The 16,356-nt window shown below is 44.7% G+C and overlaps 1 protein-coding gene across 13 annotated transcripts in view; it reads left to right on the forward strand.

Annotated features, from left to right (window-relative positions):
• TACC1 (transforming acidic coiled-coil containing protein 1) overlaps nucleotides 1–16,356 on the forward strand; it is a 118,139-nt gene that overhangs the window by 46,340 nt on the left and 55,443 nt on the right. For 3 of the 13 annotated variants that reach the window (XM_047717129.1, XM_047717132.1, XM_047717133.1), the window contains exons 2-3: nucleotides 11,018–11,204; nucleotides 12,164–12,279. The exons of 1 other annotated variant lie outside the window; for it this stretch is intronic. In XM_047717129.1, coding sequence (XP_047573085.1) covers nucleotides 11,044–11,204; nucleotides 12,164–12,279 — 277 coding nt within the window. In that variant the 5' untranslated portion in view covers nucleotides 11,018–11,043. Of the gene's footprint in view, nucleotides 1–687; nucleotides 1,581–9,569; nucleotides 11,205–12,163; nucleotides 12,280–16,356 lie in introns of those variants that run through there. 9 more of the 13 variants (XM_047717128.1, XM_047717139.1, XM_047717140.1 and 6 more) reach the window with 5 other exon arrangements.

A 16,356-nucleotide genomic window follows, 5' to 3' on the forward strand; every position in this document is an offset into this window, starting at 1 on the left:
TGTGTTGGTCTAGGGCACTAGGCCTTTCTGGTCCAAATGTCAGTCCAGAGGTCAGGCGTGGCTCCATCCATCTGTTCTGCCATCTCCCAAGTGTGGTCTTCATCCACACAGTAGAAGCTGGCTCAGCACCAGCCCACATCGTGGGGCAAGCACAGCAGTTTTCTTTTTAAAGACATCACCCCAAAGTCATACCTGCCACCTGGCTCACTTCTCCCAGGCCAGAACTAAGTCACAAGACCACTCCTGCCTGCAGAAAGGGCAGGGAAATGTGGCCTCTGCTTGGTGGCCATGTGCCCAGTGGAAACTCAGGGGGCTCTTTTACCAGAAGAAATAAAGAAATAATGGCTGTGGGAGGAAGTTAGACTCTGCTGGCGTGGCTGTGGAAGTCCAAAGGATAAGGGTGCAGAAGGTGCATGATGCTAGAGAAGTATTACAATTTTGTTTGTTTGTTTTTTTTTATTAACATATAATGTGTTATTAGCCCCAGGGGTACAGGTCTGTGAATCATCAGGCTTACACACTTCACATCACTCACCATAGCTCATACCCTCCCCAATATCCATAACCCCACCCCCCTCTCCCCACCTCCTTCCCCCTGAGTATTACAGATTTATTTTTTATCATAATTAAAATGTGTATGTGTGTGTGTATTTACACTTGTACAGAAGCAATAGAACCATGAGTTAGGTTCCACACATTGTATAGAAGATAACTTTTGACCCCTTTATTGAACTTCCAACAGTTAAAATTTTTCAATGCCTTTTGGAAGCTAGAGGAGGGCAATGTGACCCCTTCCTTCAATAGATCAATATTTTCACTTACCAAGTTGATGTTTTGCTGGAATCTCCAGAGACACGAGGCTTTCTTTCACCCTCTGGGCAGAGTTGAATTTACCATGACGTTAATGCAGCTTAAACTTCAGGACCCTTCACTTGGGAGGTCCCCGGCAGGGTCTTCAGAAAGGCCCTCGCATTGTATTCACAAGGCCCTTTTGTATTTTTCTTAAAAAGAGCTCCCCAGATTCTTAAGCTTCCTGCTGCACAGAACCAGGCCTTGGCAACACCATCCACCACGGAGCCCTACCACTGTTCCCACTTTTTCGCAGATGGGAAAATGCCCCCACCTAGCACCGTAGTTCTCCTTTACCTACCAGAGATAAACCCCTTCCTCTTTACCCACTAGAGATAAACCCCCAGTGGATGCCTAAACTCACCCCAGTGGATTCCTAAACCACAGATAGTACCAAACCCTATATATACTATGTTTTTTCCTATACATACCTATGACTTGGTTTAATTTATCAATTAGGTGCAGTAAGACATTAGCAATGATAATTAACCATAAAATAAATTATTATAATACCATACTGTAATGGAAGTTATGTGAATGCAGTCTTTCAAAATGTCTTACTGTACTACACTCACCCTTTTTCTTGTGATGATGTGAGATGATAAAATGCCTTCGTGATGAAAAGAAGCAAGGTGAATGACGTCCACCTTGTGACCCAGCGTAAGGCCGCTACTGACCTTCTAACAGTGTCTAAGGAGAATCTTCTGCATCTAGACCCTGGCTGACCGCAGGTAACTGAAATTACAAAAAGGGACATGTCAGATCACGGGGGGACTCCTGGAGTCTGGTGTACCTCATCAACATGGGTTCTTGGAAGGGAAGTACCCCAAAAGGAGAGCACCCCAAAGAGACACATGTTAAAACAAATTCTTTTGCCCCTCCCACATAAAGTGCACTTTTGATATCCTGGCCCACTTTGGTGTGTCCTTGAGGATGCTCATGTGTGTCAGTGGGCAGTCCCTGGGGAAGATCTCCTTTTTGATGGCACCTTGGCTCCCCAGGCAAATGCCTCCTTGTAATGAGAGTGTCGCTTAGATTAGACCCACCAACTGCCCGCTAGTACAGGTGTCTGCACTGTGCTGTATGTCTCCCAAACTTGCTGCTTCTTGTGTTCATCTCCGAAAGGTTTGTGTTCTCCATGTAAGGGCCCTTCTGGTTAGAACTTCTCTTTAACTGTTGGAGGAAGGGAATCTATTGGTTCTACTTTCAGATTCAGAAATTAATCTTTAATCGGCCTAAAGCATTGTTTCTGGAGTGGAACTTGATGGTATATGGGGATGAGGTGGGGAGAGATGGGTGCAAATACACACACACACACACACACACAATTTTGCATATAATTTCAGAGAGGTCACAATCTTCTGAAACCCCTCTTGCTAAGCCCCTACTCTAGACATTGAAAATGTAGTCAACTTGACCTTTTTTTTTTTTAAGGTCATACTAATACCTTCTTTATAATAATAATACCCTCCAAAACTGTGGGACCAGAGGTAGAGAATAGAGGAGATAATTCACGTAAAGAGCGCTTAAGTTAGTGTCTGACACAGCAAGTAGTTATAATTGCTAATTTCTGCGGGGGTTTTGATGATCTTCATGATTTTCATGAGTTCCTTGGGTAATAACAATATTAGCTTTTGGTTGCTATTATTTTCCCCAGCCTGTCGTTTGCCTTTTAATTTGAAGGCAAACATTTAGTAGCTTTACTCTTCTTCTGTAGCCAAATCTGTAATCTTTATTTTGAGTGTGATTTCATTAATTACTTGAAAGATTGGGCAGTCATCCTTCTGACGGAGCTTTGACAGATTCTGTTGTTTCTGGATTGTTTTCTCCCTGTGGTTTGATTTTTATTATTTAGCATTCTAACCCATCTGGAATTTATCTTGGTATATGCTCTGGGGTAGAGGTTTAACTTGATCTTTTTCTCCATTGCCAACCACTTATTCCCCAACTACTTATTAAATAATCTTCTCCTCCCCACTGTATTACAACATCATCTTTATCATATAATATATTCATATATTTTGTGTCTTTTTCTTGGCTTTCCATTCTTTTTTTTAAATTTTTTTTATTTTTTTTTAAAGATTTTATTTATTTATTTGACAGAGAGAGATCACAAGTAGATGGAGAGGCAGGCAGAGAGAGAGAGAGAGGGAAGCAGGCTCCCTGCTGAGCAGAGAGCCCGATGCGGGCCTCGATCCCAGGACCCTGAGATCATGACCTGAGCCGAAGGCAGCGGCTTAACCCACTGAGCCACCCAGGCGCCCTTGGCTTTCCATTCTGTTTCACAGAGCAAGGATATGCCTATTTTGTCATCAATGTGTCTTAATATCATGTGGACCTAATTCCCTTCTTGACTCTCTCTTTTTTTAAAAGAATCTAAAATATGCTCACCTGTTTATTTTTTAAATAAACTTTTGGAAAATATTGACAAATCCCAAGAAAAAAAAAATCCTAGGAATTTTGATTGAAATTGCATTAGATTTAATAGTTAATTGGGTAGTATTGCCATCTTAAATATTTAGTTTTACCAATTTGAAACATTGTAATGTCCTTCCATTTATTTAGCTAGTTGGTTAGCTTATATTAGGGATGCAAATAAGCAATGTGTTAACATTTGGAGTTTAAAAAAAAATTTTAACATACTTAAAAAGGACAGGTTTCCCTTCTCCCCACTTCATACTGTAACAGAGAAGTAAAAGGACATATTTTCCTTCACTTTTCACACACATGTGGTTTCAGAACCCAAATATGGCAATTGAACTTTTGCTCTAAAAAGATAAAGGCTGGAAGTAACAGAAGGCTGCATGCCATGTCACGGAGTTTGCTATTTACTTTCCCATCTTTTTCTCTTAGAAACTGTGATTATCAGTCACAGAGAATTACTGTCATGAAATTCCCCCCAAGTGAGGATTTAGGTAGAGTGGTTATCCCAATTATTTTGGAATTTGTGGTTTTATTCTTTCTCTGGGTGGATACTCCTCCCACAAATCCTCCTCCCTAACCATCCCACAATCTCTGCTGTCCTTTCCAACTGTCATCCCAATCTGTTATCTTCCAACTTCTTAGTGACAGTATTTCATCAATTGAAAATGGAGACATGTATTTACAAGTAGAATGGGTAGAATATTTGCTATCAGGGTGATATCAGAAAACCTGGGTCACGGGGTCATTATTGCTCTAGTGCTCCAGGTGTATTATTTGGGAGACTTATTTTGGAGGTAGGATAGAGGAGAGGGAATAAAATGGCTACAGGAGAAGAATAGAATAATACTTCTATTGCAATTTCCTAAATTCCTTCATCCTCTTTAACTCAAGTCTTAGATTCTACCTACTATCTAACCATGAGGTAATGTAGATCTCTCAAATTTGGAATAATATTCATTATTAGAAACTTAAATTTGTAAACAACTGAGCAAGGGTTCCAGATGGTTTTCTTGTCTGAGGCTTAACATGTTAAGCTGCCTGATTCAGAGGGCCCACTTTTCTTAATGCCTAATCTGCTGAAAAGGAATATAAGTTCAGTAGAAGAATACAGGGGCGGCCTGGGTGGCTCAGTCAGTTAAAAATCTGCCTTTGGCTCATGTCATGATCCCAGTGTCCTGGGATCGAGACCCACACTGGGCTCCCTGTTTGGCAGTGAGCCTGTTTCTTCCTCTCCCTCTGCCCCTCTACCTGCTTGTGCTCTCTCTCTCTCTCTCTCAAATAGATAAAAAAAGATCTTTAAGAAAAATAGAACACAAAGTGTGCTAAATCAATAACAATAATTTTACAAGATGGTCTACCTATTTAACAGGCTCTGTAATTTCAATAATGCTGTTTAGCCAGAAAAACCACTTGTATCTCCTGGAATAGAAAATATTTCTAAATTTAAAGATAGTTCAATGCTTTAATTGGATCTTTTGTGCTTATTTTTGGCTTGTTTTCAACTTTTGATTTGTGGTTGTTGGTGGGAAGAATTAGGAATAATATTGGGGTTATTTTCCTCACTTAGAATGAATAGACTGACCTGTCTCTGTTTCTGTCCTTCATACTCAACAACTCTTTCGCTAATACTTCTACATCCCAGGGTAGAGCTAAAGTGAACTTTCTCATAAAGTCAATAAACATAGAGTCATGCTGTCTGACGGGGATGGGAGAGAACTTCATAAGAACCGGCTCTTCAATGACGCTAGGTCAGTGTAAACATCACAGAATAGATTTTTTTTTCCCACCTCCCACTGAAAGCTGACACAGTATAACTCTGCTACATGGCAGTTCTGCTATAAGTCTGATTGTGACCTAGGCTGAATGGCATACTTTCTGGGAAGGTCAAACTTTACTTTTGTGATACAAAACAGAATAGATCAGAGGGTTGACCTGACAAGAATTATTCATCAAAGCAAAGCCTTGACAAGGGTCTCTGGGCAGGCCCTTGGTGGGAAGCTTGGCCAAGTCTCTAAAGATGCAATCTAAATCTGTTTTAATCTTTCTGGAGCTCTAAAAGAGTACTAACCATGGACATAAATCTGGCTCTTCTCTTAAAAAATTAGAAAGGAAGTTCTCTTTGTGATATAATTTTCAGCGCAAATGCACCATATAAATTCTGATTTGGGTGTGTTTGGGTAGTGGAGGAATGATTGTAATTCTACAGATGACAGTAGCCTGTAAGTAAGAATACAATCTGATCTCACAAGGTTCAGACTGTAACGTTAACATATTTGAATATGTCAGATGCTCTTGTTGGCCATGTTGTCTTGTGCAGACATCAGCACAGTTGTTGCCTGGTTAGACTGAGGTCAGCCGGGAAAGCAGGACTCCTGCTGGCATTGGGGGTGGAGGGGGGCTAGGTATTCTTGTCTGCGGCTTTCATGCCAGGTGAGCAGGAAGCAGGGACTGCAGCAGCGGTATATTGAGAGGAGTGTCCAGCTGACGGAATGGCAGGCTACCCAGTGGCTGCAAGGACATTCTGCTTTCTTCCAGTGTGATAGTGCACCGAAGGTACTGACAGATTAGCCGTCTAGATTCAGCTCTGGCGGCAGTTAGCTATAAGGCGTTAGGCAGGTGGTTGCCCTTTCTGCTTCAGCTACCTCACCCGCAAACTGAGAATGAGAAGACCTGCCCCACTACCGCAGAGAATGATTATAAGGATCAGATGCAACTTTATTGATATAAAGTACTGTCAAGTCATTATGTCTTAGGGACCTTGCAAGGACCTGTAGTGAGTAAGGAGAGAGCATTCAAGGATCAGGTTGATGGAGTAACCGGGTGCGGGGAATTCCCCACTATGTCTTGGAACCCTCATCCCATGAGCAGATGCCTCTCAAAAAGCAGGGTTGGGGAGTTGGGGGGCATTCTGCAAGGGTTCCACTGAGGCACATCGACTGAGTTGCTGTTCTCCGGGCCAGTACTTTGCCTACCTGCTTCAAAGCTGCCCATCCACTTTGGTGACATCATCCATCTGGCATATAATCTTAGTTGAATTCGATGTATCTCTTCCTCACCAGATTCCTAGATTGTGAGAGAAGACGGATATATTGACGGGTTTGTCTGCCTGCCTGCCTGACCTTTCGGTTTTCTCTGCGGCTACTTCAGTCCCAATGCTCTCTTACCATGCTGGCCTTTCCCTCCTCCCCTGCCTCCTCCACTCCCATAATCTCAGAGCAGATGCTTTCTCGTTTTACTGGCTGTCAGAAACTCAGTTGCCTTAGCAGTAGGTTTTCCTGTCCTTCCCCTGTAAAAGTGTTTGCATCGTGCTTGGATTGCTTACAGCTCTGATGCTTCCTGAACAAGTAGAGTGAAAGCTAAGGATACAAATTCCGATTCTGCTTCTTTACCCTCTGGGGTAGAGGCCGTCCGCTTTCTCTAGGTGGTTTGGGGCAGGGAAATGCAGTTCTCTGGGTCTTCCAGTCTTGACTCTTCCCCTCCCATCCCCCAGGTTGTTACCAGAATGTTCTTTCTAAATGGAAATGTTACTTTTGCTCAAAGCCTGCTCAAAGCCTGATGACTCCCCTCTGTCCATCTAGGTTCCCTGGGCCACCAGGCACACTGATGGCTTTGTTTTGATCCAGCACCATGTTGGCCTCCTCAAGGTTTAAAACAATTAAAATTAGTAAGAACATTAAACATTGGAAGATGTCTTATGAAATCCACAATCTGAGTTTCTCTTGGAAGATTGTTAAATGGCAATGCTGGGCATCAGGAACTGGGTAGGGCTGCCCCTTCGCCACAGCAGGCTTCTCCAGATGGCATAGCTACCGCCACGGCCTCATCACTGCCTTGCATTATCTAGGGAGGTTCTGGTGTTTGCTCCCCGCCACTACAGGATGAAATTCAGCTTGAGTTAAACTTTTTACCAGGTAAATGGGATCCATACCAATTAGGCTCCAACTACATCTGCCCCCAACGTCTACCCATTCCTACAGGCTTTACTAGAATAGCTATGCTATGAAATGGTTAGTTGTTTGCCTGTTTGAGTTTGTTTACCCTTCATTTTATTTTGTTATTATTTTTTTAAGATTTTATTTATTTATTTGACAGACAGAGATCACAGGTAGGCAGAGAGAGAGGAAGGGAAGCAGGCTCCCTGCTGAGCAGAGAACCTGCAGCTAGATCCCACCCTGGGATCATGACCTGAGCCGAAGGAAGGCAGAGGCTTTAACCCACTGAGCCACCTAGGCGCCCCTTGTTATTTTTTTTTAACTGTAGAGACCCATCTTGCAGATCCCTCTGGAACATCCATTATAGGCAAAGGATGTGCCTGGCTTGGCTACACCACAATTAAGGACTGTTTCAAAGGAGTTACATTTCAGATTTTCAGGGTGTGTTGATCCAAAGCTTCTGTGAAGGACAAGAAGCAGAGGAGGGAAAAGAACAGATGGGGCCCTTTCTGTACTTTCGGTCATTTCCAAAACAAATACGTCTCATTTGGTTATGTGGTCATGTGTTTGCAGCCATTCTGCTCTGTGATGCTGAGGACACAGCAGCAAAATGGTTTATCTTGGTTAAGATATCTGTTTTCAAACATTTCCCATTCTTTCCCAGAATTATAGGAAAATTGATATGTCAGTTAGCCTCATTACTTGAACTTCTAGACAATGAAATAAATGCAAACTATTGAGTACTTACTTCCTTTATTGTTGTTCACATTAAGTCCAGGAGCTTGTTGAGGAGCAGAGTTCAGAAACCTGGGCATTTGCTTCTCTAGTTTCAAGAAATCGCTGTATAGGTCTGGCTTTATCTTACGGGGGCCATTTCTTGCTCCAAGTTCCACTCTGTGCTAGTTCCAAAACTTGATTTCCCCTGGAGGAGTCAGGCTTTAGGCATTTATGTCATCTTAGCCAAATTCATAAGATTTATTACTAAACTAGAATATTCCTCTTCTGTTCATTTACTGAACCACCTACTAAGTATGTGGCCATGTCCTAATGTCTGGAGAAATAAAAATAAATCACAAATATGATGTGGTCTCTGCAATTTAAAAAGACTATGTTTTTATTGTTGAAAATTTGGCAAAGAGAAAAGATGAACCAATGGTCCCTGCAATTTAAAAACTTATGGTACAGAAGTGAGAACAGCTATGTAAACAAATACATTATATATCATGTGTGAAGTGTAGGGTGACTTTACATCTTGGGGACATCCTGGTTTATGCCTGCTGTCTGGTATAACTATTAATAGTGCCCCCTTTCAAAACCATCTAAGGGCCACAATAAAGGTTTCTATTAACGTTTGGGGTATAGAGATGGTAGATGGGGGTAGAAATCAGCCTGTTTTTCCAGAGCAGACCCTTGAGCTGGGTCATGAAGGAAGTTTGGACAGTCAAGGTCTGGGAGCTCCAGGTCGGGGATAAGGGGGAGGGGAATGTGCAAAACTCTGCAGGCAAAAAGGAAATTGTTCCGGAAGCAGCAATCAGTCAGTCCAAGCTAGTTATTGTTTTCCAAATTTATCCCGTGGAAAAATTTCCCCAAGATACTTGGTAAAAATAGATTTCCAGGTTCTGCTGGTAATCTGGATTAGTATTTTTAAAGAAGCACCCCAGATGATTCTGGGCTATATCAAAAGTTCAGAACCAATTCTGTACTGTTTATGGCAAGGAATACAAAGGGCTGGGAGCAAAAAGGAGCAGGAACAGCAAGACTAGAGCATAAGTCACCTATTAGTCTGGTGGGGTGACCCCAGGTGGGAAAACCCTCAGAGGTAGAACCAGTTGGAAGACATTTACAGAAAACTTATGAAAAATGGACAGTGTGGGATCTATATGTTAGTTACAATGGGGATGCAGAGGATTGAAAAGATTTGAGAACTACTCAGGAAGAAGAATGAACAGGATCCAGGTTATGCCAGTTACTGATTTACATGGGGTAATATGGTTTCCAGGTTACAGAACACTTGTGTGAAATCCAGGAACCTAGGGGACCTTACCACCTGAATGTTTAAATGGTGAGCCATAAACCTAAAAATACAAAAAATCGGATAACAGTGTGATGTATTTCATGTGGACGCAAAAAGAAAAAAAAAAAAGACTCCTGCTTGCTTCCCATTGTTGTTGCCTCTAGAACAGTCATGACAGTTGTGTTTCTCTCTGGGAAGGAGCTGGGTGAATTCTAAAGCATCCTGACATCCCCAACCCTTTTATCTAGACTTCAGGCAAACCTCTGCCCTTCTGTTATGGTAAGACTACTTGCCATGCCTTATCTTGCCTTCTTTTTGCTTCTGTGTTTGTTATCGAATGTGTGATACAGTCATGACTCCTCGCCGGTGCCAAGCTCTTTCAGGGGAGATGGGCGGCCTCCTGCAGTTTCAGCATAACTTTGTTCCTAAATTCTGGAGCTGCTCTCTCTGTGAGAAGCTGAAGTCACCTCACAGTTTCACCTCAACTCTGGGAAATTCCAATAGTACAAGAAACGCCCTACCCAGGCAAGGAGATGGTGAAGCCTGGTGTTTGTGGTTTGTGGAGCCGGCTTCCTTGGTGCACTGGAAATTCTGAGACGAGCGATCCCTATATGGAAAATGAAGAAAATGCGAGGAGAGCTCTGCTATGTTCCTCTGCCTTCCAACATAAAGAGGGTTTTTATTTTGAAGGCTGCCTTCACAAGGCCTGTTGGCATACTTCTGAAGCAGCAGACGAAGTCAGAAATCAGAGGCTTAGAAGTTATGAAGAGAAAGCCTCAAAAAAGGAGAATGGGAAACCGACCAGGCTATAATTTCACAGGGTAATTGAGCACCCTTTATCAGAGACCTGGCCCCAGAGCGCCCACGACTGCGGTTTGGGGAGGGACAAAACACCTACAATTCCAGCGCTTGGCTACTCTTGTAGCGTTGCTGAGGAATCTCCAAATCCTGGGAGCGACAGGGTCGGAGGTGAACAGGCTGAAATCTTCCACGCTGTTAATGTCAGGGAGAGAGAGAAACCTCAGGCAACAGCGGCCTCAAAGTTTGTGTGTGTGTGTGTGTGTGTGTGTGTGTGCGCGCGCGCGCGCGCGCGCGCGCGTGTGTTTTTAAATACGGGGCTTCACTTCTGTGCGGTTCAATGTTACAACGCCATTAAGTCACAGTAGCAAGACGAAAAAATAAGAAGGGAAGGAGAAAAAGTCCAGCGTGCGCGGACCCAGAAAAAGGATCTTCCCGGCTTCTGCAGCTGACAGAGCTGTTGGGGGCGCTGGGGCGCTCTGCCCGCCGGAGTCGCAGCCCGGCAGCCCCCTTCCCGAAGTCCGGGCGCGACCAGAGTGGCGCCGCGGCGGGGGGATCGGGCGGGCCCGCCGAGGACTTCAAAGGCCCGGCGCCGCCGCCGCCCCCGCCCGCGCGCGCTAATAGTACGGTCCAAGGGGGCGGCTCCTGGGGCGCGGCTCCCGCGGCAGCTGATGCGCGCCCCGCCGGCCGGGAGGCGGGAGCCAGAGACCCCGAGACCCGAGCCGCCCGGCGCCGCGGGCCGGGCCCTGAGAAGGCCCCAGGAGAGGCATCTTCCCCGCGGGAGTCGCCGGCGCGGGGGTGGCCGCGACCACACCGTTCGAGAAGGAGGACGAGGAGGAAGCGGCTTGCCTGCCGGCCGAGAGGAAGCGCTCCACCCGGGCCCCCGACGGCGCTCGTTTAACCACATCCGCGCCTCCGCTGGAAACGCTTACAGGCGTCTGTCACCCGTTCCCTCCATTTTGAAAAGGAAAAAAGGCTCTCCCCCTTCCCCTACTCCTAGGAGCTGGAGCCAGAGGAGCCGCGCTCATGGCGTTCAGCCCTTGGCAGATACTGTCCCCAGTGCAGTGGGCGAAATGGACCTGGTCCGCGGTGCGCGGCGGGGGCGCCGGAGAGGACGAAGCCGGAGGGCCAGAGGGCGACCCCGAGGAGGAGGACTCGCAAGCCGAGACCAAATCCTTGAGTTTCAGGCAAGTACACGCATCCCTGCCGAGATGCAGACGTGCTGCCATCCATCCATCTGCGGCTCATTCTGTGTGCGTGTGTGTGGTCGCTCAGCCGCGTAACCATTATCATCGCAACGCTGCGTCCCTACCCGTAGCAGGGGCCCCGCTGTGCATTCGAAAGTTCAGGATGTTCTGTCCGGTGTTACCTTTCCCCCGTTTCAGTATGAGCTCGATTCAGAACCTAACCCGGCATCTGCAGTCTTTCCGCATCCCGGTCTGCTTCAGTCACTTTCTCTTAAGCTTTGAGCCCCGCGCCCCCGCCCCTACACACACAGTGTCACTGATCACACCCGTAGAACTTGGGGCCCTCCCTGTGGGGAAGAAGTCGCTCCTAGGCCCTCCTGGTGTCCCTGTGTGTCCCGAAAATGCAGCCTTGGTAAAGAAGGTCGCGTGATGACAGGTCCCTGGCAGCTGGTGAGAAATGGTGGTCTTTGCTGAGCTGTCACTGAGTGACTGAGGAAAGCAGGTGACCGTATTCTCAGCTTGGGGCGGAGTGAGTTCCAGACAGGTAGAGGCCTGCCTAAGAAAAAGGGATCGTGGCGAGAGCTGACTTAATTTTTAGGAGGAGGGGGCAATCTTAATTTTTTAAGCCAATGAGAAGGGGTTCTTGTTAGAAAAGGAGTCTGTGGAAAAGCGTTCTTGGGGGGATATCAGAAGAAAGGATGACCTCGGAAATAAATCGTGACGGAGAAAAGCTCCGGAGGATGGAGGAATATCAGGGAGACGGGATGTCAGGCAGAAGGCCCAGAAGGGCCCAGCAAGAAAACCCCATGGTGAGCTCCCACAGGCCAGTCCCTGCTGGGACTAGTGGGTTGTAAAGTTAGGCAAAAATGCTGGACTTTAGCCTCTGTCCATACGTAGACTGTAAAGGGTGTCGGAAATACCGTTGAAAGTGGTAATTCCTCATTTTTCCCCCTTGGCAGCTCGGATTCTGAAGGTAATTTTGAGACCCCTGAAGCTGAAACACCAATCAGATCACCTCTCAAGGAATCCTGTGATTCATCCCTAGGATTGGCAGGACCAGGGGCCAAAACCCAAGGTAAAGAAAGACTTTGATTTTCTGTCTCTTTTGTTTAAAGTTTTGAAGATGTAAATGAGGAAAGGAGGAGTGTTAATTTCAGGCCATTTAAAAAGCTTTGGATTGAGTACTTACTAGGAAAGTTGTTTTAAAGCTTCTGGCTTATTTGAAATGTTTTTGTTTGCTTTTTAGGGATGTGGTGGTCAGAGGCTTTCTTCCTAAGTAGTTTGTGTATTTGCAAGATGAAATTATCATTATCAGATATTCCTGCTGCGCCCTTCCCCCCAGCCTCCCCCAAACCAAAAATATGTGTGGTAATGCAGAGGTGGAGGGAGGTATGTTTAAATTGGCTTTGGCTATTTCTGAAGCTAAATCACTTTCTCCAGGGGTGTGTGTGTGGCTGGGGACAAAAATTATAGGTAAGAGTTGATTTATTTAGATAGAAAGGAATCTTTGAAATTGTTCACCTTTCCCCTCATCTACACAGGAATGGTGGTGAGCTTCTCAGTCTACCTAAGAAAACCTGGCACAGAGATTGTCTCCTAGCCCCCTCAGAGCTCAACCTTGAGCCTGCCCTTCGTCTACAAAAGCTTCTGTTGTTCCATTTAATTAGTAGAAACCTTTCTTGTCACTCAGCCAGTTTCGAGTAAAATTTCACCTGTCCTGATAGAATCTGTTTATCCACTTAATAGAGTACGCTGTGATTCAGCAGTGAAAAAGTCTTGCTGTCACTAAGCTAACATTATGGAGGGAGATGGATCTTTTAAAGGTTAAGCAAGATATTTATGTCAGCTTGTCTTAAGTATTATGGAGAAAAATAGAGCAGTGGAAGGAGAATAGGGTGTATGGGGTGGGAATAGAGATGCTGAAGGGTAATTAGGGGAGCCTTGCCAATAAGGGAACTTGAGCAGAGCCCTGAGGGGAGATTGAGGGAACAGCCTTGCAGATTCTTGGGGAGGGAACCCTTTCCGCAGAGTGAATGGTATCTGCAAAGGCCTGAAGCAGGACCATCCTGGGATGGGGCGAGGCCCGGTGGTGGGAGGGTTTTGAGGACCAGGAAAGAGGCTAGTGTGGCTTGAGTGGAGTGACTAGGGAGAGAACAGTAGGAGCTGAAGTTAGCCAGATAAAGGGAAGTCTGGAACATTTTGTAATGGCTTAAAATGACAGAAATGTATTCTCTCACAGATTTGGAGGCTGGAAGTCCAAAATCAAGGTGTCAGCAGAGCCACAGAGCCATCCATGTTCCTTCCAAAGGTTCTAGGAAAGAATCCTTTCTTGTCTCCTTTAGCTTCTGGTGGTTGCTAGTAATTCTTGGTGTTCCTTGGCTTGTGGCAGCATAATTTCAGTCTCTGTCTTCATTACATGACAGGCTTTTGCTGTGTGTTTCTGTGTGTTCACATGACATTCTTTTAAGGACACCAGTCAGTGGATATAGGGACCCTCCTAATCTTGTATGACCTCATCTTAACTTGATTACATCTGCAAAGGTACTATTTCCAAATAAGGTCATATTCACAGGTATGGGGAGTTAGGAACTCAACATATCTTTTTTTTTTTTTTTTTTTTTAAAGAGAGAGCGAGTGCTTGAGGTGGGAAGGGACAGAGGGAGAGAGAGAATCTTAAGTAGGCTCCACGTCAGCCCAGAGCTCCACACAGGGCTTGATCTCACCACCCTGAGATTATGACCTGAGCCGAAATCAGGAGTTGGACAGTTAACCAACTGAGCCACCCAGGAACCCCTCAACATATCTTTTTGAGGGACACAGTTTAACCCACAGCAGAGGGCTTTGAGCAGAGACATCATGCTTTGACATCCCTTTGCAAAGAGTAAGTAGCTGCTGTCTGGAGAAGGGACTCTAGCACGTATGTCCTTGTTGAGCGCTTTCTCTTTTCCATTATCTGTCACTGTCACCCTACGATGGTGGATAGAGCCAGCTTTCAGTTATTCTCTTAACTAGTTTTTGACCTAATGATGACTTTTTTTCTAGCAGTTACCGTATATTATGGCTTCGTGACTTCCTCCCAGGTTGCTTAGGGAAGTCAGGTGCTTTGTGATAGACTTCGCTGTGGAGCTGGAATTATTGGTGAAATGATCCCCACTTTTTGTGAGTTGATTTTGCTTTGAATCGGGAACTTTCTACTGCTCTTCCCCTGCTGAAAATTTAGCCATATCCTGAGCTCATCCTGGTTGCTTTTCATTATTGTTTTTGGAAGAGACTGCATGGGAACAGGCAAGTTTATGTACTGGAGCACTCGAGTGTGGCACTGAGCCTCACAACACAGAAGATGCACTTCTTCATAGCTTCCCTTTTTCTCTCTTAAGACGGCAGATCAGAAAGGAGATTTGAAAGCTGGAAAGAACTATTTTGAAGCTTTCCCATCAAATTTAAATATGCTCACCAGACATGTTAAGTAGCTGTTTGAAAGTCTCTTTAAATTGCCCTCAGCTTGGGCAGCCCCTTCCTCACCATTCTGTCAGCTGCTAGTCTGATTCATCTTGACAGATTCTTCGCTAATTGCGTAGAGGCCTGTATGGCTCAGGCCCCCAGAGCAATAGAGACCCAATTGTTTGGTCCTTCCTGTGCCACTGACTCTTTTTTTTTTTTTTTTTTTTAAATATGTTTTGGTAACTTCTAGCTCATACTCTATTTATTACTCTCTCTAAAAGGTTTTCTTTTAGAGAGTCTTGGACCAGGGAAGCCCTGTGGAGTAGTAGATCGTGATTGAAGGCCATGTCTTTGGCAGGGGCTGAGGGAAGGATGTACAATCTGGGAAATTACCACTCCGTATTAAGAAGACTTTCAATTTAGAATCTTTAAATAATAGGATGATTGCATATTAGCCTGGTAGTATCCTGCCTTTGAGAACTTCTGCCCAACTTGTAGAAGGAGACTTAGTCCAGAGTCTTGTTGATGGCCTTGGTATACATGCACAGTAAATACAAAAATACTACCAAAGCACAGGTCTAACCAGGAACGGTATCAGTGGACAAAAATTACTAGAGACTTGTTTCATGTTGAAGTCTTAATTTCTAGGCTTGGATGGTCCTCTTTCTCCTGAAATTGTTAATCGTTTGGCTCTTGACAAAGTTAGTTTTTCATATTTCTGTGGTTTCAGGACGTGGTCTTTCATATTTCTGTGGTGTCAGGATGTGGTAGGGCAGCAGGTAGTTTATATAAGACTATATCTTCTGGAGGGATGATTTATGAGTTGTTAGTCAGGGATTGAAGTTAACATATGTAAAAGATCCTGGTTTTCTATATATAATGGTCCTCCAGTGTATGGGCTGTATCCTATATCCCATACCTGTGGCCCACCAAACTCCATCTGATTCTTGGAACACAGGGAAACATTTGAAGTTGATTTTCTATGTCTATTTGAAGTTAATTTTCTTTTTCTTTTTTTCTTTTTTAAGATTTTATTTATTTATTTGACAGAGATCACAAGTAGGCAGAGAGGCAGAGAGAGAGGGGGAAGCAGGCTCCCTGCTGAGCAGAGAGCCCTATGCGGGGCTTGATCCCAGGACCCTGGGATCATGACCTGAGCCAAAGGCAGAGGCTTTAACCCACTGAGCCACTCAGGCGCCCCTAATTTTCTTTTTATTGGAAGTTTTTTGGGGGGAACTTATAGTATCTGAACTCTGTATAATGCTTCTGGAGACAGAGTTATATGCCATTCTAGATATTAAAAGGTAGATGACCTTGCGGAGATTTTTTTAAGCCACAGATAGAAGCTGGTTTCAGACTAACTGCTAAAATAAAACTTGAACCAAAGAAGTGCCTTGAAAATACTAGAGTAGTGGCTGTAATATTTGGGCTGGTAATTCTGTGTTTTCTATCTGTCTTCCTCCCCAACAAAGACTGTTTAAGCTGCTATTACTGTTCCTTCTCTTTGTCTGGGGTTGTGTCAGTGAGGAGACATCACCTGTGAGAGGACTTCTGAAAAAGGTTCAATCTTTGGTTCATACCCCCTCCCCCCCCGCCCCCCCCCCCCGCCTTTTTTTGGTGGACTGTGGTTTTGTCCATCGTTTTAGATTTTAAAAGTGAATGTCCTCTGCTACTAGAAGTCTCCTTACCACACACAGACCTTCATTTATAG

Source organism: Lutra lutra, chromosome 2 (genome assembly GCF_902655055.1).
Source record: "Lutra lutra chromosome 2, mLutLut1.2, whole genome shotgun sequence".
In the NCBI taxonomy this organism is placed as follows: domain Eukaryota; kingdom Metazoa; phylum Chordata; class Mammalia; order Carnivora; family Mustelidae; genus Lutra; species Lutra lutra.